The sequence below is a fragment of the Trachypithecus francoisi genome, unplaced genomic scaffold (assembly GCF_009764315.1).
Source record: "Trachypithecus francoisi isolate TF-2019V2 unplaced genomic scaffold, Tfra_2.0 Lachesis_group0, whole genome shotgun sequence".
In the NCBI taxonomy this organism is placed as follows: Eukaryota; Metazoa; Chordata; class Mammalia; order Primates; family Cercopithecidae; genus Trachypithecus; species Trachypithecus francoisi.
In genome coordinates, this window is record NW_022681453.1 from 171,764,306 (window position 1) to 171,785,322 (window position 21,017).

At 35.5% G+C, this 21,017-nt stretch overlaps 1 protein-coding gene across 3 annotated transcripts in view; it reads left to right on the forward strand.

Annotated features, from left to right (window-relative positions):
- The window catches only part of UBE2E2 (ubiquitin conjugating enzyme E2 E2), a 386,047-nt gene that overhangs the window by 9,141 nt on the left and 355,889 nt on the right, over window positions 1-21,017 (forward strand). For all 3 annotated transcript variants that reach the window (XM_033212784.1, XM_033212783.1, XM_033212785.1), the window contains exon 3: window positions 6,196-6,246. In XM_033212784.1, the coding sequence (XP_033068675.1) occupies window positions 6,196-6,246 (51 nt within the window). The remainder of the gene's footprint in view (window positions 1-6,195; window positions 6,247-21,017) is intronic.

A 21,017-nucleotide genomic window follows, 5' to 3' on the forward strand; every position in this document is an offset into this window, starting at 1 on the left:
ATCGAGACCATCCTGGCGAACACAGTGAAACCCCGTCTCTACTAAAAATACAAAAAAAAAACTAGCCGGGCGAGGTGGCGGGCCCCTGTAGTCCCAGCTACTTGGGAGGCTGAGGCAGGAGAATGGCGGGAACCCAGGAGGCGGAGCTTGCAGTGAGCTGAGATCCGGCCACTGCACTCCAGCCTGGGCGACAGAGCAAGACTCCGCCTCAAAAAAAAAAAAAAAAAAGATGGGATCTACGTTTGAATCTAGGTTCTTGCATTTAGTAGCTGTAGCTCTGTGGTCTTTTCTTTCTTTTTTTCTTTCTTTCTTCCTTCCTTTCTTTCTTTCTTTCTTTTTTTTCTTTTTGAGGCAGAGTCTTGCTCTGTCACCCAGGCTGGAGTGCAGTGGTATGATCTCCAACTCCTGGGCTCATTCAATCCTCCTGCCTCAGCCTCCCAAGTAGCTGGGATTACATAGGTGTGTCACCACACCAGGCTAAATTTTTAATGTATTTTTTGTAGGGACGAGAGTCTCGCTGTGTTGCTCAGGCTGGCCTTGAACTCATGGTTGCAAACGATCCTCCTGCCTTGGTCTCTCAAAGTGTTGGAATTACAGGCATGAGCTACTTACTGTGCCTAGCCTCTGCGATCCTGATGTATAATTTAACAGCTGAAAGCCTCAATTTCTTCTTTCATAGAAGGAAGATGATAATGGTACGCTGTTCACAAGGTTCTTGTGAGAACTAAATGTGATAAAGCATTGATTCGGCACATAGTAAGCTCTCATAAACTGATGCTGTCACTAATAGACTTTATGTCAGTTAAAGTCTGCAATGATATTTTCCAAGTCTGTTTGGTACAAACTTTGGAAAAATGAGGTATATATTAACCTTGGAGGCCTTAGTGCTGTTAAACTAGAAATACTCAGATGCCGTAATTAAATACATTTTGTAGTAACTTAGGAAAGTCCTTGCACGTAGGTGCTCAGTTATATGAAATGTACTATTAATAATTGCTGTAATGCAGTAATTATAGAATTAATAAGCTGATACAGAAATATGATTTGAAAAATCTCATTTGTGATATTACAGAATAGTGATATATAATACAGAAAACATTTAAGTGGGTATTTAAACGTAGTAGAAATTAATTTCTGTCTCAGAGTTAGGAGGAAAGATTACAGTTACATCTTATATGCATTTTTGCTTTTCTTTGGCAAGAGTTTGTTTCTTAAAAAATTGTCATGCTCTTATCACAGCCTGTTCTCTTGATATGTCTATATCACTCTTGTTATATTTGCAAGTCTGTAGTTGGACTATATCTGCAGTGACAGATTTAGATTATTTTGATTAAATTGACTAGTCAGTTCAATAAAACTTCTATTTTGAGATCTTCATTGAATTTATTCTGCTTTTATGGGTTGATACATCTGTAAATGTGAATTTTAAATCATATTTATTCTAAATTAACTTTGTTCAGAGTAGACATGGTGATTTTATTTTTGGACACTCAATATGATACTGTTCGAGGTGTAGTTTTTGGTTTCAGACTCTAAATTTTTGTTAGGTTGAAAAATTGATTCCACTGTATTCCAGTTTGAACTTTTATCTTATGGGCTCTTGTAAGTTTGTTTTCCACATGAGAATGAAATAGTACTTTTACAGATAATCTTTTGTAATTACTGTATTTTATTCATTCTAAATGCACATTTTAAAACTTTTTAATGTTTCTGAAATTGGGACACATCTTAAAATTTATGTGCACAATTATTGATGGTGTGTCTTAAAATCAATAATCTTTTAGAATCATATGTATGTAGTATATACCACCATCCAGAATGAAACGCTAGACTTCTTATTTGCGATGGCAGTGTGTTTTCTAAAGATTGCTTTGACATTTAAAAAATTTTAATTATTAGTTGCATGATGCTTTCTTGAGAATAAGGTCATTTTGGAAGGTTTTTGCTAGGTGATTCAATTGATTAGAATAGAGGGTTTTTAGGTTGACTGAGGATTGTAGTCTGTAAGGGAATATAGAAAGTTATCTAGATGAGATGAAGGGTTTTTAAAAAATTCCTGCTAAGAAATTACTTTGCAAATCTACGTATCCACACATTAATGTTCTACTTGACTCTGAGTAAATTTTTGAATTTTCTTTAACCCAAGAAATGTATGTGTGTATTTTAAACGTGTTAGTACATATACACTGCTTCATTTTTCTGAACCCCTTTTCCAATATATTGATGTTAAAATGAGAGTTTCATATCCTCTCTGTTCTGTATAATTTTGGTACCATATTCTTCATTTAAGTCTGAATGAATCATGATTGTTATGATTCCCCTCCCCTGCTATTTTTTTAAAGCAAATAACAATCCTACACAGTACTCTTATTGTACTCTTATTCATTCATTCCTGAAACAGTTAAGGTATAAGGTAGAGTAATATACACTGAAATTTAATTTGTGTGTTGCTTGTGACTTGTCTCAGTAACAATGGGCAGTTGCTGACTTCTGTATCATACTAGCTTAAGAGGTGGCACTGCCTTATGGAAATTGGAAATTTAGGCAATTGTCCAGATGATTTTTGTGTAAAATAATTTTGTCTTAAAAGTTCTGATGAGGGAAGTCTTTTTGTTTGACTTAGCAAGATAATAGTTCTCCATCTTTCACCTTACCAGTATAAAATAATTAGCCTTAGTTTTCCTTATCTTTTAAATGGGAACTGATAAAACAGATACTTAGAGAACTCTGTGAGATTTACCGGATCACTTTTAATGGTAAAAGATCATCATGGGAAAGGTACATTGTCAGTGTGAATTATTGGTACTTTTCATTTTTCCTCACCCTAAGAGACAGTGCCTGAAATAGGTACCTTCCTTATCCCCACTTGTCAAGGCTGAGAAACTTAATACATACCATGATCACAACTTTTGAGATAGAATTGAATTGCTGTCATTGAAAACAGCAGGACATCTTACAACCGTTTAAATAGCAATTCTTAGTATAATCTTTTCTGTCAAGAGAAATACAACCATTTTAGGTAACAGTGGCTTAAAATATATTATAATATTATTGACTCACTGCTCAGACTTGTTGAATTCATCAGCAAATTGCTTTTTATATTGAATAATATAGACTTAGAATTATAGGGATCTGGAGTTCAACTTTTGTATAGAACTGTATGACAGCAAATTATGATATATCAATTTTTTTCCCCTTAGAGACAGGGTCTTACTCTTGCCCAGGCTGGAGTATGTGGTATGATCATAGATCACTGTGGCCTCAAATTCCTGGGCTCAAGTGATCCTCCTGCCTTGGCCTCCTGAGTAACTGGGACTATAATGTAAGCACACACCACCATGACCAACAGTTTCCCAAATTTTTTGTAGAGAAGGAGTCTCACTGTGTTGTGCAGGTTGGTCTCCAATTTCTGGCCTCAAGTGATCCTCCTGCGTCTGCCTCCCAAAGCCCAGGGATTACAGGCATAGCCACCAGTACTGAGCCTGGCCCAGGATTTATGAGTTTTTTGTTTTGTTTTTTAAAAATCTAAAGGGCAGTATAAATATAAAGCAAGATGTGTTATTTGAAACTTGCAAAGAAGTTTTTTTATGTTAAAAATAGTTGTTTTTTTTTGTGACAGCTTTAGCATGCTTTTTATAATGATTATTCTTTTGGCTCTCTTAGTTTAAAAACAATTTTTAAAAGTTGTTCATGTTTCTGATAATAAACAGTACATAGATTTTTTTTTAATGGAAAGTAACAGTTTTTTTTATCCACCCCCTGCCCCTAATTCTCCCAGTTCCATTCCCTTGAAGCAGACTGTTTAGCTGTCTTTGGTCTTATTCCTTCTGTTGGATTTCTGTACAACTCTAAATAATACATTTATTTCTCATTGAATTGTTAATTGAGGTAATATCTTTTGATTCCCTGCTCTGAAATACGAGGATTTAGTTTGCTTACCTATTCTTCCTTTCTTTTCCTTCCTCCCAGTTAATGATAGTTAAAAATTTTTAAAAAGATTATTTGTTGCCTTTATACTCTAAAAATATATATTTAAGCTTCTATTTCTTATTCCTACAAATAACATGTTTTTTATTCTCTACTTTGTAAATTGGGGATAATATCTTCTCCATCCACTTTTAGCTGGTTTATATTAGCTACACTTAATTTTACATCTTCAAGGTTAATAACATTTACTTTGTACAGTGCAACCAACAACCAGTCTTCTATGCTTTGTCTGTAAGTAAAAGACCAATAAATTGTACGTTTATTATAACTGTAACCATTAAATGCCAGACCAAACAACATATTAGGATTAGATTAACTACAAGTCCAGTGTCATGATCTCCGGGCTTCTCAATGAATCATAGCATTTAGGCAAAATAGATCAAATCTTTCTCTCCCCACCTCACTCCCAATGTCTGATACTTAATTGAAGTTATTTTACATTTTAGTTTGCTTCATATTTCATCTGTGACTTTCTTATGCAGTTTTTTTCCTTCTGCGATTTCTGATTACTTCCCCCTATGTCCCCTTTTGTAGTCTATTTTATCTGTATACACCTGTAGCCCCCTCTTGCCTGTCTCAGCCTGTTTGATTTACACCCATTTGTTTTGTCTTGCAGAAATATATTGAAATTTCTCACTCATTGGTGACCACCACCCTTCTCTTTGCTGTTTATTCCTTTTTTGCATTTTCTGCATTTCCCTTTCCCACCCAGTGTGGTCCTGAATGACTGAGAGGTGAAAGTGTGTGTGCCTAGTTTGCCATCTTTAACCTGGACTTAGCCATTTAGTTTTGAAGTGTCTGTTGTATACTTTTGTTTGAAATCCATAAAATGTGTTCTCCTGTATCAAATCTTTGAGCCTATTGTCATTTAAATATAGGCAATATGTACTTTGTATGCATATAAATATATCACAGAATCCATATTAGATGGAAGTTACAGTGTGTTAAAAGAGATCACGGAGTTTATTCTAGTTAACCTCTATTTTACAGGACAGAAAACTGAGGCACAGGGAGAGAAAGCAAGCATGTGTGAGCAGTGTTCTTGCCCAGGGACTCAATTTAATGGCCTAGCAGAATTACAATGAAATTTTCTTTGACTTTGAATTTCTTAGCCGTCCTCTGATTCATAATGCCTCACCAACCTTGAATCACATGGTTTAGAAAAGTGAAAATTGTATCAGTAGCATGCAGTTCCTTCGGGAAGTTGATACCAGTTCTATTGGAGGGGTCCCGTTTATTCTAGCAGTTTGTTATCTTGAAAAAGAAGTAGAATGAAATTGCTTGAGTGTAAATATTTTTGCTCAAATTCTTGTTTTGTTTTTTAAAGATACTTTAATCAGTTATTATCCATATACTGTCACAATAATTACCAGACAACAGGCATCCAGCTGTTAACCCCATATTTAAAAACCAAGGCAAAGGAGAAGAAACGGTTTTGAGAATATTTTGGTATTTGATTTAGCAAAGCCTACATTTAATAAGGTATAAATGATAGTTAAGGAATTGCTAAGTATAGTCTTAGAAAACAGTGGCACACTTTCAGCCTTTTTATACGTACATAGGATGTTAGATGCAGTTAAAAGTAGAATGTAACACATGAGGATAGATAGAGCAGGCTTAATTTTTTTTTTGGCATGAAGCTCATGAAATGATTTAATTGCTTATGTAATATTAGGATAGTTCTAGCCGATGAAATAGTGTTAAACGTCGAAGTCCCAACTTGCTCCAAATTAGAGGCTCCAGGAAGGAATACCATATGCGTCTTGATGGCAGTTTCAGGTGTTGGAATGAGATCCTGAATCTTTTCTTCACCATTTGATTCTATCAGTCAGGATGCTTGAATTTAACTTAATATCAGCTTTCCATCCTGTATGGGAATGCTCTAATACAAAACAGAAGTTAGAATGACCCATGAATGGTGTGGCAGAAATTTCCAGCTTTAGAAATTTTAATTAGTGCTGTCAGCGGTTCAGTGAAGTCATAGTGTTCCTTCCACAGGTTGCATGTACTGATAGTCATCTTTTAGATGCATCCTCAAAACCCTGGCGGAAATTGCTACTTTATTGTTGGATGTGATGTTTTATACAGTATTAGTATTTCAAACTAATATACCAAAGGGAAGTATTATTAAAACATAATGTTTTAATGAAATAAATTGTTAAGAGTGAGGATATTTTTAACATAATGTTCTTTGTCTTTATTTTAAAGAATTCAGAAGGAACTTGCAGAAATTACATTGGACCCTCCTCCCAACTGTAGGTAAGTACTTATGGTTTTTTATTTACTTGTATCTTTTGTGGAAGGTACATTTGAACTGTTGGTTTTATGTGCAACTGTTGTTGTAATGATTAATTAGTAAACACATCATTGTTGTTTGAACTTAAGTGACTATGGAAGATAGTGGTTTTTGTCATCTCTGTGCAGAAATGGAATGTTCAGCAAGTATGTTTGTAGTGGTAGAACGGAGTTGCCAAAAGTAGTGTAATGCGATAACAATAAGACAATGAAATTATAGGGTAACAAATACAATTACCTTTTAGTGGAAGAGGTGTTAGGGCCTTAAGTGGTTTTTTAATGATAGAATAATAGTGTGGCTAAAATATTTGCTATGTTGTAATTTTTGTTATCTTGTTGGAATTTGATTTTTAAAAGTGCAGACGCATTAAATAGTATTTCTTCATGGTTTACGTTACTATGGTCATTGGTTGTGACTAGGTGAGATTGGGTGATTTGAGGCAATGATGTTAAATGTAAAACTGTCTTTCCCTTTATGATCATGACCCTGAATTTTCTGGTCAGTGTTTACTTTTAGGAAAGAAAAGTGCTTACCTGGAAATGGTTAATGTTATACAGATACATGGACAAAGAGGAGAAAAATAACCTCTTACTTTAAGCTACTGCCTTGGGTCTGGAGCAGTGGTTAGAAAATGACTGTTTGATTATTTGTAAGACACTTATTTCTGTTTTGAGATGAGGTCAGTGTTGGAACCAGGCCAACCTGGACTTTTTCTGGTTTAAAATGATAATCTTATGCATTGAAGGTGGAAGGGCAGATTAAATAAAAATCTTCCCAACATTGAATGCAGGTAGAATTTATTGCTTGGTATGATATCTGACTTCACTGGTCTTACTTTTATGTAAAAACAAAGATAACAATGGTGAGAATTAATGAAAGTGAAAATTTTGCATATCGCTATATTCATAGTTGACAACTATTTTGTGTAGGAAAAATTCTAATAGGACTTACTTTGTGGTGAATCTAATATGGTTCTTTAAATGAATCATATACAGTTTATAAACTTACAGTAATAATATTCAAAGAATGTTTCACTCAAATAAAACAAATATGTCTTTGTTAAGTAAAACTGTTTAACATAAGACTTTTTGTCAGTCTTACGATCGTATTACATCAAAGCTGTTTCAGATGGCAGACGATTGTTTAGCTTTTGGTGGTCAATGGTTATAAGTGGATTGATTTGTGGAAAAACTCCAGTTTGAATTAAACCTAACATCCTTTGTTTCTTAGGATATTTGTTTTGATGGTCTGAATCTTTAAAAAAAAAACCATGCTCTTAATATATTACATATATTATTTTTGTAACCTTTTTTTATGAACAATTGAACTGATAAATAAGTGAACTTAATTTATTCACTTCTTTGCTTAAATTTTGACAACCCCAATCATTGGTAAAATGAGCAACTTTGTTTTAATAAGTTTGTTTAAGACTCATTTTTAATAAATGAAATCCACATACAGTATCATGTGATGTAGACTGCAGTTTTGCTATTAGATGACTGAGAAAAGGAACTATATAAAGATTATTGTTTAAATAAAATAATTGAACTATAGTTCTGTTAAAGGTAAAAAACGTTTAACTATAGTGTCATCTGAAATTTGGAGGTTTACTTTGTCTTTGAGCCTTAGTTAATGATACCATTACTAGTTCATATATAAGCTCTTCATAAATAGAGCAAAATGTTTATTACAGGTTTTAATTTTTAAAAATTAGAAGTAACTAAAGATACCTACTTTAGTTAATTTTCTGACTTGGGAATTTGCAGGAGAATTCTCACTTGTGGGCTGAGGATTGGATAGCTGATAAGTTTGCTTTAGAAGCTAGGTCTGCAGTACAGTGGCTTTGGCTCCTTTTATTGATTCTAAAACAGTTGCTTGGACTGGGTCAGGCAGAGAGAAAGGTTATTTACCTTCGTGTGGCACTCCCTTTGGCAAGCAAAGGATCCTCTGTGCTGTAGCTGATTGATAAGTGTTGATTAACTAGTTTTACATTTTCTGTGTGCTTGTGTTACTTAATATGGATGTTTGGTGTGCTTATTAAGTGCATCACTGTGGTCTTTGGATTGTTTGGTGTCAAATATTTGATTGTGGTTTGTAGTTAATCTGCCCATCTGTATTTCAATGAAAATGTGGTTACCATCTTCAGAAAGAGGTTAGATCATAGTGTTAGTTGGGCTTATTTTTGGTTAAAGTTAACAGTGCTTTTGTGGTTGATTTTTACAAGTTCTGCACTGCCTGCATTGGCCTAATGACTGTAATGGATTAATTTATCAAAATAGTGCGAATTAAAGTTACCTGCCTAACAGAAGTCAGAGTCCTTTACTTAATCAGTTAAGTCATATCTCATTTCAGAAGAAAGCATCCCTTTACTCTACTCCCTTTGTGGATTACCTCTCCTATCACACAAGCCTCTCAAAACCCTGCCTTTTGGTTCCCTGGGTAGTTGTTAGTCCGCTATCACATGTAAAGATTATATGTGAGGGAACATCTGTGGGTTTTACCTGTTTAGTCAGAGAGTGGAGAATGATTTTTTCTATTGGTTGTCTGGGTAGGGGTGGGTGGGTGTCACATTCCATTTAGAGTGTGGTTTATCCTATTTTCGGGAACCTTAACAGACTGGGTTCAACCCAGTACTGTGTGTATGTCAGGTTAGATGGAACCTCTGAATTTTGGTGCATCTCTTATGTGATATCTAGTTAAGCTTCTTTTGGAATCATGTTGAAGGAACTGAATGTGTTTAAGCGTTGTACAAATCTGTTAATGTATGTCAGGTTAGATGGAACCTCTGAATTTTGGTGCATCTCTTATGTGATATCTAGTTAAGCTTCTTTTGGAATCATGTTGAAGGAACTGAATGTGTTTAAGCGTTGTACAAATCTGTTAAAGAAGTTGAGAATATCAAGTCACCCCAAATTGCAGCATTCAGTGTAAAGTTTTATGTAAGGCATTTTTTAGAGAAAGTTATTCTAATATAGTATTGGCTAATTTTTTTTCAGGTTTTGAAAAAACAAATATTATTTTAAAGAACATGCACAAACGATTTAATAGATTGAATTCTTTCATATAGGAAATATTTGCCTCTACATATTTCAGTTTTTTCTCACTTTATTGTTGTCTTTGAAGTAAAAATGCAGTAAGATAGTTTTATTTTTGAAGTTGGGTTAAATAAGTCATTCTTTTTAAAAACGTTACTCACAGTTTAATGGGTAAATATTTTTAAAAAATTTACAGCTAAGAAAAAATTTCTGCTCATAATAATCATGGAGTCTGTAGGACCATAGGCATAGAAAATTGCACATCATTTGAGTGAAATTTGGTCTATGCTTAGAGTATTTCCTATAAGTAGTGGAAGGTATTTTTCTTGGCCTTAACTTTCATGTTGGATAACATAACTGACCCATGACATTTGCAAGGGCTCTATCCTGAGGCCTTCACAGATCCATTGATCCGTAAATGTTTTCATACTACTGCTGAGTTAGAGGTGCTGGGCAGTTGGTTAGAATTGCTTGCTACCTCGGTGCCTTGCATACCAGCTTAGATGGATAGAGTGGATCAAATTGTTGCTCTCTCCTTGCAGACCTCTAACAGGTAGATTCACTGCCCCTTGTAAATGACTACAGGTTGTGACTTTCACAGTTCTTCACAAATTGCTAAAAGCAACATCTTAGATCTGTGCATCTCAGTGTGTTCATTTATACTTCCTCGGTGCTAGTGGAGAACTGGCAGCTAGTGGGCCAGAAAATCTCCAGATTAAAATTAAAATTAAAATTGTCATCATCCAAAGGATAACTTGTTCCCCTGTATCACAGAGAAGCTAACTTGTTCAAATGCTATTATGATCTGCTATTGCTAAAGTTTGCATTAGGTTTATGAGCAGGGGAATGACAGAGAATCTTCATTTTTGGAAGAAAAGACTAAGGTAAAATGAAATGATTTATTTGGAATTTGATTTTTGGTCTAGTAATTGAACAAGTAAAAGGAGGAAGTAAACCAAAAAGGAGGATGTGGTTATACTAGCAGTTTACACTTTATTTATGTATGTATCAAGGATCTGCTCATGGAACACTGGCACTGCTTTTTATTTGATAACAGCTTTATCGAAGACATAAAGTGTAAAATTCACTTATACTTTTAGGTTTTTAGTATACTCACAGAGTTTTGTAATCATCACAGTCAATTTTGCAATATTTTGAAAACTCCCAAAAAATAATCCATGCCTAGCAGTCACTCCTTCCCCATTTTCCCCCAACTCCTTCACCACCAGCCTTTGGTAGCAATTAGTCTACTTTCTGTTTCTATAGATTTGCCTTATCTGGACATTTTGTATAAATGAAATCATACGTGCTTTTTGTGTTTGGCTTTTTTTATTTTTTTATTTTTTTACAAAGTTTAATATTTTCAAGTTTCATCCATGTTGCTGCATGCACTAGTTCTTCTTTTTTTTTTTCCTAAGACGGAGTTTCGCTCGTTGCCCAGGCTTGAGTGCAATGGCACAATCTCGTTTCACTGCAACCTCCGCCTCCTGGGTTCAAGCGATTCTCCTGCCTCAGCTTCCTGAGTAGCTGGGATTACCACCACACCCGCTAATTTTTTTATTTTTAGTAGAGACGGGGTTTCACCATGTTGGCCAGGCTGGTCTCAAACTTGATTGCCCTAGTACTTCTTTTTTAAAAATATTTTTAATTGAGGTAAAATATACCTATGTGATTTACCATCTTTACCATTTTTAATGTAAAAGTTCAGTGAATATACATTTATATATTTATATTCTTTTTTTCCCCTTCATCCCCCCACTCCCCTTCCTGGCCTCTGGTAATTACCAGTCTATTCTCTCTTTTTGAGATCTACATTTTTAGCTCTCATGTAAGAGTGAGAACATGTGACATTTGTCATTCTTTGCTTGGCTTGTTTCACTTAACCTTTGCCTGTGGTTTCATCCATATTGCTGCACATGACAGGATTTCATTCTTTTTTATGGTTGAATTAAATATTCCATTGAGTGTATATACCACAGTTTCTTTATTCATTCATCTGTTAATGGGCACTTAGGTTGGTTCCGTATTTTGTCTATTGTGAATGGTACTTGGGTGAACATGGAGTTGCAGGTATCTCTTTGATACATTAATCTCCTTTCTTTTTGAGGTATACTGATATGGTTTGGCAGTGTCCCCACACAAATCTCATTTTGAATTGTAGCTCCCATAATTCCCACGTGTAGTGGGACTGATGGGAGATAATTGAATCATGGGGGCGGTATCCCCCATACTGTTCTCGTGGTAATGAGTACGTCTCACGAGAGCTGATGGTTTTATAAGGGGAAACCCCTTTTACTTGGCTCTCATTCTTCTCTTGTCTGCCATCATGTGATACATACCTTTCACCTTCACCATAATTGTGAGGCATCTCAAGCCAGGTGGAACTGTGAGTCCATTAAACTTTCTTTTGTAAATTGCCCAGGCTCAGGTATGTCTTTATTGGCAGCGTGAAAATGGGACTAATACATATACCCAGTATAGGAATTGCTGGATCATATAGAAGTTCTGTTTTTCATTTTTTGAGTAGCCTCTGTACTATTCTCCATAGTGGCTGTACTAATTTACATCCCAACAACAATGTACGAGCATTCCCCTTTCTCCACATCCTTGCCAGCATCTGCTATTGCTTGTCTGTTTGATCTAAGCTATTTTAACTGCAGTGAGATAATATTGCATTGTAGCAATGTTGAACATTTTTTAATGTATGCTTTGGCCATTTGTGGGTTGGTCGTCTTTTGAGAAATGTCTGTTTACATCTTTTGCCCACCCCCCCGCTTTTTTTTTTTTTTTTGAGTTTTGTCTCTCTGTCGCCCAGGCTGGATTGCAGTGGCGTGATCTGAGCTCACTGCAACCTCCACCTTCTGGGTTCAAGTGATTCTCCTGCTTCAGCCTCCTGTGTAGCTGGGACTACAGGCACATGCCACCACGCTTGGCTGATTTTTTTTTCTTTATTTTTTTTGAGATGGAGTCTCACTGTGTCACCCAGGCTGGAGTGCAGTGGCGCAATCTTGGTGCACTGCAACCACCGCCTCCCAGGTTCAAGTGATTCTCCTGCCTCAGCCTCCTGAATAACTGGGATTACAGGCCCGTACCACCACACTTAGCTAATTTTTGTATTCTGAGTAGAGATGGGGTTTCACCTTTTTGGCCAGGCTGGTCTCGAACTCCTGACCTCAGGTGATGCTCCTGCTTCGGCCTCCCAAAGTGCTGGTATTACAGGCATGAGCTACTGCGCTTGGCTGTTTTGCCTATTTTAAATTGGATTTTATATATGTATATATATATTTGTTGTCAAGTTGTTTGAACTCTTTACATATTCTGGTTATTAATCCCTTGTTCCTTGTCAGATAGATAGTTTGCAAATATTTTCTCCCATTCTGTGTGTTGTCTCTTCACTTTGTTGATTGTTTCCTTTGCTGTGCATAAGCTTTTTAGGTTGATGTAATCCCAGTAGTCTATTTTTGCTTTGGTTGCCTGTGCTTTTGAGATCTTACACAAGAAGTCTTTGCCCAGACCATTGTGCTGTAGTGTTTCAGGTCTTAGATTCAAGTCTTTAATCCATTTTGGTTTGATTTTTTTGTGTATGGTGAGAGATGGGAGTGTAGTTTCATTCTTCATATATAGTTATCCAGTTTTCCCAGCACCATTTATTGAAAAGACTCTCCTTTTCCCATTGCATGTTCTTGATGCCTTTGTCAAAGATGAGGTAGCTGTAAATGCATGGTTTTATACCTGGGTTCTCTCATGTGTTTCATTGATCCATGTGTCTGTTTTTATGCCACTACCATGCTGTTTTTATTCCTATAGCTTTGTAATAAATTTTGAAATCAGGTAATGTAATGCCTCCAGCTTCATTCTTTTTGCTCAGGATTGCTTTGGCTATATGTAGTCTTGTGGTTCCATGTAAATTTTAGGCAATTTTTTTCTTTTCTTTTTTTTTTTTTTTTTTTTTTACTATTTCTATGAAGAATGTTATTGGTATTTTGATAAGGATTATACTGAATCTGTAAATTGCTTTGGGTAGTCTTGTCATTTTAAAAATATTATTATAGTTCTTCCAATCCATGAATATGGAATACCTTTCCCTTTTTTTGGTGTCCTATTTATTTCATCAGTTTTATAGTTTTCTTTATATGAATCTTTCATTTCTTTGGTTAGATTGATTCCTAGGCGTTTTGTAATTTTTGTAGCTATTGTAAATAGGATTGCTTTCTTGATTTTTTTTTTTTAGGTTATTTGCTGTTGGTACATATAAATGCCACTGATTTTTGTGTGTTAATTTTGTATTCTACAACTTTGCTGAATTTCTTTACAGCTCTAACAGTGTATTTTTGGTAGAGCCTTTAGGTTTTGACATCATGTAATCTGGGAACAAGGCTAATTTGGCTTTTTCCTTTACAGTTTGGATGCCCTTTATTTCTTTTCTCTTGCCTAATTGCTCTGGCCTTTATTCCTGCTTGTTACCAAATAAACTTGCATTTTTATGGATATACCACATTCTATCTTTCTACTCATCAATTGATGGATATTTCTATTGTTTCCACTTTTTTGCTACTATGAATAATGCTGTTATGAACGTTTATGTACAGGTTTTTGGGTAGCCATTTGTTTTCATTTCTGTTTGGTGTGTACCTAGGAGTGGAATTGCTGGGTTATATACTAAGTCTGTGTTTCCTACCAGCAGTGTTTGAGGGCCCAATTTTTCTCTACAAGCTTGGCAGCACTTATTGTTGCCCCCTTTTATTTTTTTATTTTTTTAACTGTAGCTATCCTAGTAGATATGAAGTGGTATTTTGTTGTGGTATTGATTTGCATTTTTCTGATGGATGATGGATGAACATCTTTTCATGTGCTTATTGTCCATTTGTATGTCTTCTTTGGAGAAATGTTAGTTCAAATCCTGCTCTATTTTTTAATGTCTTTTTGTTGTTGAATTGTAAGAGTTTTTTAAAAATGTATTTTGGATATAAGTCCTGTACATCAGATATATAATTTGCAGATATCTTCCTCCAGTCTGTGGATTTTTTTTTTTTTACTTTTTTGATAGTGACCTTTGAAACATAGAAGTTTTTGCTTTTTATGAAGTCTAAATATCTGTTTTTTCTTTTGTTCTTTGTGCGTTTGGTGTCATATCTTAGAAACCATTGTGTAATCCAAGGCCACGAATATTTATGTCTGTATTTTTTCTAAGAATTTTATAGTTTTAGTTTTTACATTTTGGTTTTGATCCTTTTTCAGTTAATTTTTGTATGTGGTATGAGATTAGAGTCCAATTTCATTCCTTTTGGCTCGTGTAGACCCAGTGTCCCAGCACCACTTGTTGAAAAGACTATTTTTCACGTTGAATTATCTTGATACCCTTGTTGGAAATCAGTGGATCATAAATGTGAAGATTTATTGCCGAACTCTCAATTTGGTTCCATTGGTCTGTATGTCTCTTCTTATGCCAGTAGCATACTGTCTTGATTACTATAGCTTTCCTGAGTTTTGAATCAGAAAGTATAAGTCTTCCAATTGGTTTACTTTTTTCATTGTCTTAACTCATTAGGTAAGGCATTCCCAGTGGAAATGGGAAGAGGCTGTGACTGGATATAAACTGTGTCATCTTACTAATCATGGGAGCCATTTTATAGAGGAAAGTGTGGTTTTTTTTTGGTGATAGTGGTTGTTTTTTTGAGACAGAGTCTTTCTCTGTTGCCCAGACTGGAGTACAGTGGCACCATCTTGGCCCACTGTGACCTCCACCTTCCAGGTTGAAGCAATTATCCTGCCTCAGCCTCCTGAGTAGCTGGGACTACAGGCGTACACCACCATGCCTGGCTAATTTTGTATTTTCAGTAGAGATGGGTTTCATCATGTTGACCAGACTGGTCTCGAATTCCTGACCCCAAGTGATCCGCCCTCCTTGGCCTCCTAAAGTGCTGGGTTTACAGGTGTGAGCCACTGCGCCCAGCCGAGAAGTGTATTTTCCACATCATAGTAACTAAAATGGTATGTAGGGAAAGTGTGTGTGTAGGGGGGTATTTTTTGAAATTATAGAATAGGAAGGTATTGAGACAGAAGTTGGAAACAGTGTCTATATGTGTGATCTCTACAAGGAACAACCAATGCAAAATCTAATTATTGTCACTTTTTCTTTTCTGGTTATTGTAATATTTGTACAGCAGTTTTTAACTCTTGAAGGATTTCTGTATGTGATGTCATTTAGTGTTTTCAACCAGTCTCTAAGACTCCTGAGATTAAGTAACTTGTTCAAGGTTGCCTCAGCCTCCTAAAGTGTTGGAATTACAGGTGTGAGCCACTGCACCCAGCTGGGAAAACATCTCTAAGGAAGGATGTGGACTTGGCTTTGAAGAATGGGTGATATTTGGAAAGGTAAAAGGAAATGGGGATTGGCTTTAGGTAAGAGAATGAATGGGAGCAGAAATGTAAAAGGGGATAATTTAGTATAGTTATTCTTGGGACAGTGAGTTTAACAGGTTGGCCCTCCTTCCCATGTAAGAGGTAAGATTTGTTAGGACTTTCTAGGAAGGGTGTTAAAATTACCAGTTGCTATAGTTTGAGGTATAAATACTGAGTAAAAGAGAATGAAATTGAAGTTTTGATTTAAAAAAATTATGTCATAGAAACTAATTTGTAATATGGAGTAGAGAAAGATATAAAGAGTTTGGGAATCCAGTAAGAAAAGTGTTGCATGAATATAGGTTCAAGGTATATAAGACCTGGTGATGTGATACTAGGAAGACCAAAAAAAAAAAAAAAAAAGGCAGTGGAAATGGGAGACATTTTTGGACTGGCCCACCTTGTTGATGGTGTGGTTTTGAGAAACAAAGTTAATGATGTCAAGGATGACTTTAAAGAGTGTAATATTTGTAGACTAGAATGGTGATACTATTGGCAGAAACAGATTTGTCTCTATTTATGGCCTCTACAGATTTTAAAATTGATAATACGTCCCTTTTTGTTTAGTTTGGCTGCCTGGAAACTCATAGCCTTATTTGCTCCTCAGTGTTAGTAATTAATTGCATTTTGTATGGAAACCTCAACTCTCTGGTTGTATTTTGTTTTTCTACCCTTTTCCCTCTTGTATATCCATGTCTTCATTTGTATTTTCATACTACATACATTTTTGTAAGCCAGCTCAGAGTCTTTTGGAGGGAGGCATATTATTGGTAAACGTACAATATGAATAACTGAAAGTTTATGTGAATGTGTATTGGTTAGCAAAATGCTGGCATAGTTTTTAAGAGGAGTCATTAACATGATAAAATTTAAATATACATTGAGGACCTATGTTATTTATTTAGGGTACTGAATTATTTGTATCCATCCCTTCTTCCTTTATCTAAAACAGGTAATGAGGAATATTTTTAATTCAATCCTGTGAGTTCTTGACTCAGTTGCTACAGTGTTGACTGGTTTTGGATAGACTTTTTGAAGACAAAAAAACTTTAAATGACATTAGAAATGCGTGTACTAAGTGACTGGAACAGTTAGCAAGAATGGAGTAGCACCTGCAGGTAGGATAGCTGCAGAGTTGGAGTATGTGTACTGTGTGAGAGAGAGTGAGAGAGCATGGTCTTGCCTTATGTTCCATTGGCAGTTCAAAATTTCAAGTTTGAAGCTTGTTTATATTCTCATGTCTGTACTTTCTTTTATAATTTTTAAAATGAGCTCCTTCATTACTGCCAAGAGTATATTTTCTTTTTGCCTTTACTTTGAGGCTGACTTTTCACCTGAGGTACAACCAGCATAGAACTTTAAAAGGCTGGCTGCTTGTTATTTCAAATGGGGAACTTTACGTATAGTTGTTTGCTGTCATGTACCTGTACTTCAAAACTGTATTAAGGGAAGACGTAACTGTCTCAGTAAAATCACCACCAGAAAAATTCTTTGCTTTGTTATTTCAAAATGTTATTGTTTTAAGTCTGCCTTTAATCATAGTTTTAAAAGTATTTATTTGCTAATAAAAGAAAATGTTGAAGGGTAAAGTGAGTTTAGTGTCCATTACTTCTGGTCTTTTAATTTTTTTTTAATTCTTTACTGCTTTAAGAACAATAAAATAATGTGTCTGAAAAGTATATATTAAATGATCACACTGGGACTGTATTTTATAATAGCAACAGAACATTTTATTATTTAGTTTGCCCAGCTTTATAACTAGTTATTGTTTCAGATTTATTACCTAAGCACTTTAGAGATAGGAAGGAAGTGTCATATTACTCTCCAACATGTAATATTTTAATTCCCATACCCCTTTTATCTTTTAAGATATCCTGAAACTGTATTCTTTCATGTATCCAAATTTCTTTACAGTGATTATTACACTCATTGATTTAAAATTAATCACCTAAGCTGTATTGCAAAGAAATAAAATTTTTTAGTGTATTTTAAGACAGTGTAAAATTTGATTTTTGCATTTTTGTTGTCAGTTTGCTTTTTGGGCTATGTTTCTAAATAAATGTTCGTTTAGAACTGTGAAACAGAATGTCTACCTACTTCAGGGACCTAATGAGATGCCTTTAAATGTATATCTTAATCCATATTTGTGTAGAAGCAGCACTTTCTTCTAAAACGTTGAATAGAAGCAGGCAAAGCCATAAGCTAAAATTCATTTTCTACTTCAGTACACAGCAGGTAGACTCTCTCCACACACTTTTACCTGTTTGGAAGATGAGGCTTAGTAATAATTTGAAGTGACCAAAAGGAGAGGCAGAACTCTTACACCAGAGCCAAGATTTCTGCCTCAGTATCTGCCATTTCTTCCACCTTGAATCCAGCATCACCCTCCCAGCATCCCACTACTGTCACTTCTCCTGATGCTTCAGATTACAACTCTTACCCATTTCATCCACTCTGGCAAGAGCTCTTTCTTTAATCCCTGCATTTCAGGTAGCATTCAGTTCAATATATCTGTGAATTAGTAAATACAATTAATTATAGTAGGGAGCTAACACTATTGAATGTTTCCAGTATTTGAAGCAGTCTGCTAAATGCCTTACCAGCATTATCTCATGTAATCTTTATGACTATCTTTGAGGTAGATAGTAGTTTTTATTAATTATTTATTTTAAGGTTTTTATTTCCATAGGTTTTTGGGGAACAGGTGGTATTTGGTTACATGAGTAGGTTCTTTAGTGGTGATTTGTGAGATTTTGGTGCACCCATCTCCTGAACAGTATACACTGAACCCAGTTTGAAGTCTTTTATCCCTCACCCCCTTCCTGCCCTTTCCCCCGAGTCCCCAAAGTCTATTGTGTCATTCTTACGCTTTTGCATTGAGGTGGATAGTAGTTCTATACAGCATTTTATAGATGGGAAGACAGGCTTAGAAGGGTTAAGTAACTAACTTGCTGAAAGTCACATAGCAAGTAAATGGCAGAACTAGGATTTCAACCTTGTTTCTGACTTCAGAGCTCAAGTGTTTTGAGGTCTTGCTTTTCTGTTTCCATTTGCAAAATAGATTTAGGTGAACTGCTGTAGAACAGCACTGTCCCAGTAGGACTTTCTGTTATGATGGACCTGTTCTTTATCTGCCTTGTCCAGTACAGTGGCCACTAACCATATGTGGACATCGAGTATTTGAGAGGTGAGTAGTGCAATGAAATAACTGATTTTTAGTTTAGATTTTAATTTTAAACATTTAGATACCAATATGTGACTTGAGGCTACTGTATTGGACAGCATAAATCTAGAAAAATAACTTCTTAAGCTTAAACTTAAAAGTATATGCTTAAACTTATGCTTGTATTGGGTAAGAGTAAACTACGAGGTCATTTTGATGGTGCTTGTAGTTTTGTATTTATACTTTACATGTGTATAAATACATACATACTTAACTACATACTATATAACTACTTGTAGTATATATTTATTTGTCTCCCCCCGCTACCCACCATTATATTCTAAGGACTCTTAAATATTGTGGGAGACAATTTAAGTAAAATACCTTTGTCAGTACTATTAGTTGGTTAGATACTTATTTTAAATTTCTGAACAAAATGAAAGCAATATTGCAAATGATTGTTTTTAATATAAACTTTGAGGCTACTGAAACTGGAAAGTTTATGGTTCAGCAGTATCTGCAGCCCAGAGAGAGAAATAGGACTTCCCCAAGGATGTGGAGTTTAAAGGCAAAACCAGAACTAGTATTCAGTCCTTGAAGTTCAGTGTGTTGCTTATTTCACTGATAGAATGTGGATGCATTTTATAAACTTAGAGAATTTAGAAAGCTCATAAATAAGGAAAATTCGGAGTTCTTATCCATGATCATGAGGTACATTAGAAAAGAGCTGACTGGGTGCAGTGGCTCATACCTGTAATCCCAGCACTTTGGGAGGCCGAAGCGGGTGGATCATTTGAGGTCAGCAGTTTGAGACCAGCCTGACGAACATGGTGAAACCGCATCTCTACTAAAAATACAAAAAACTAGCCTGGCGTGGTGTCAGGTGCCTGTAATCCCAGCTGCTTGGGAGGCTGAGGCAGGAGAATCGCTTGAACCTGGGAGTCAGAGGTTGCAGTGAGCTGAGATTGCACCATTGCACTCCAGCCTGGGCAACAAGAGCTAAATTCTCTCTCAAAGAAAAGAAAAGAAAAGAAAAAAAAAGAGTTGGAGTTATTTTTCCTGGAGAGGTGAGGGGTCATGACAGCAGTGTTGAACTGTTTTCAGAGCCTTAACATTCTTTATTAAGCTTATTCTGTGTGATTTTGGGGTATAGAACTAGCGCTGCTATGTTAAAGTTAGAGGGAAACCATTTTTTTTTGCTTGATAAAAGGCTTCATCTTCAGCCAGGGCTATCTAGAGAAGTAACAGGAGACATCAGTACATAATGAGAGCTCCACCTTTAGAGGAATTGAAAATGAATTTATTTGCTTATTTCAGAGAAATTTTCAGTTATTAGATGGGTGGTAGTAGTACTAGAATTTTATTTCCCGAATGCTGGACCCTAAACAAACGAAGCAGATTTTTATCTGCTTTTGTCCCCTTCACCCATAGATTGTGACTCATTTTTCCTCTCTTTGCCCTCTTGAAATGAGTGGTAGGTAGTTTATATACTTTATTGGCTTGCTTAAAGCAGCTTGTTTACTTGCTATCAGTTCCACATCTTGGTTGGTTAGTGAGGCTTTTATTTCCTTCTTTCCTCAAAACTTAAATTTGTAGGAAGAAGAGGCTATAGGAAGAACATGAATAAAGTAATCTGGTTTGAGGATAGGGATTGTGTGTGTGGGAAAAGAAAACACAAACTCAGGACGCTTTTAAAATTTTTCTCATTAAACAACAATCAACACAGAAGACTTCTGTAACCAAATGTTTGGGGGTTTCTCTTCACACACCAAGCAAGCAGTCAGTTCTTGAAATCATCAAGCAATTGATTCAGTGTCCACCAATTCAATTCTGACACTCTTTACCTGGAGATAGACTCAGAAACTACAGATTGAGAGCTTAGTCCCCAAAAGAGTGTATCCTCCTTCCTACCAGTTGCAAGTCCAGGCCTCTTGGAACGTCTGACTGACTTGCTTCAAATTAGAGTTCCCACAAATCCCGTCTTTGGGTTTGTTTGATTTACTAGAGTGCCTCAAAGAACTCAGGGAACCATGTTTACCAGTATATTACAAAGGATATTTTATTTTATTTTATTTTATTTTATTTTTATTTATTTATTTTTTTTTTTGAGACGGAGTCTCGCTCTGCCGCCCAG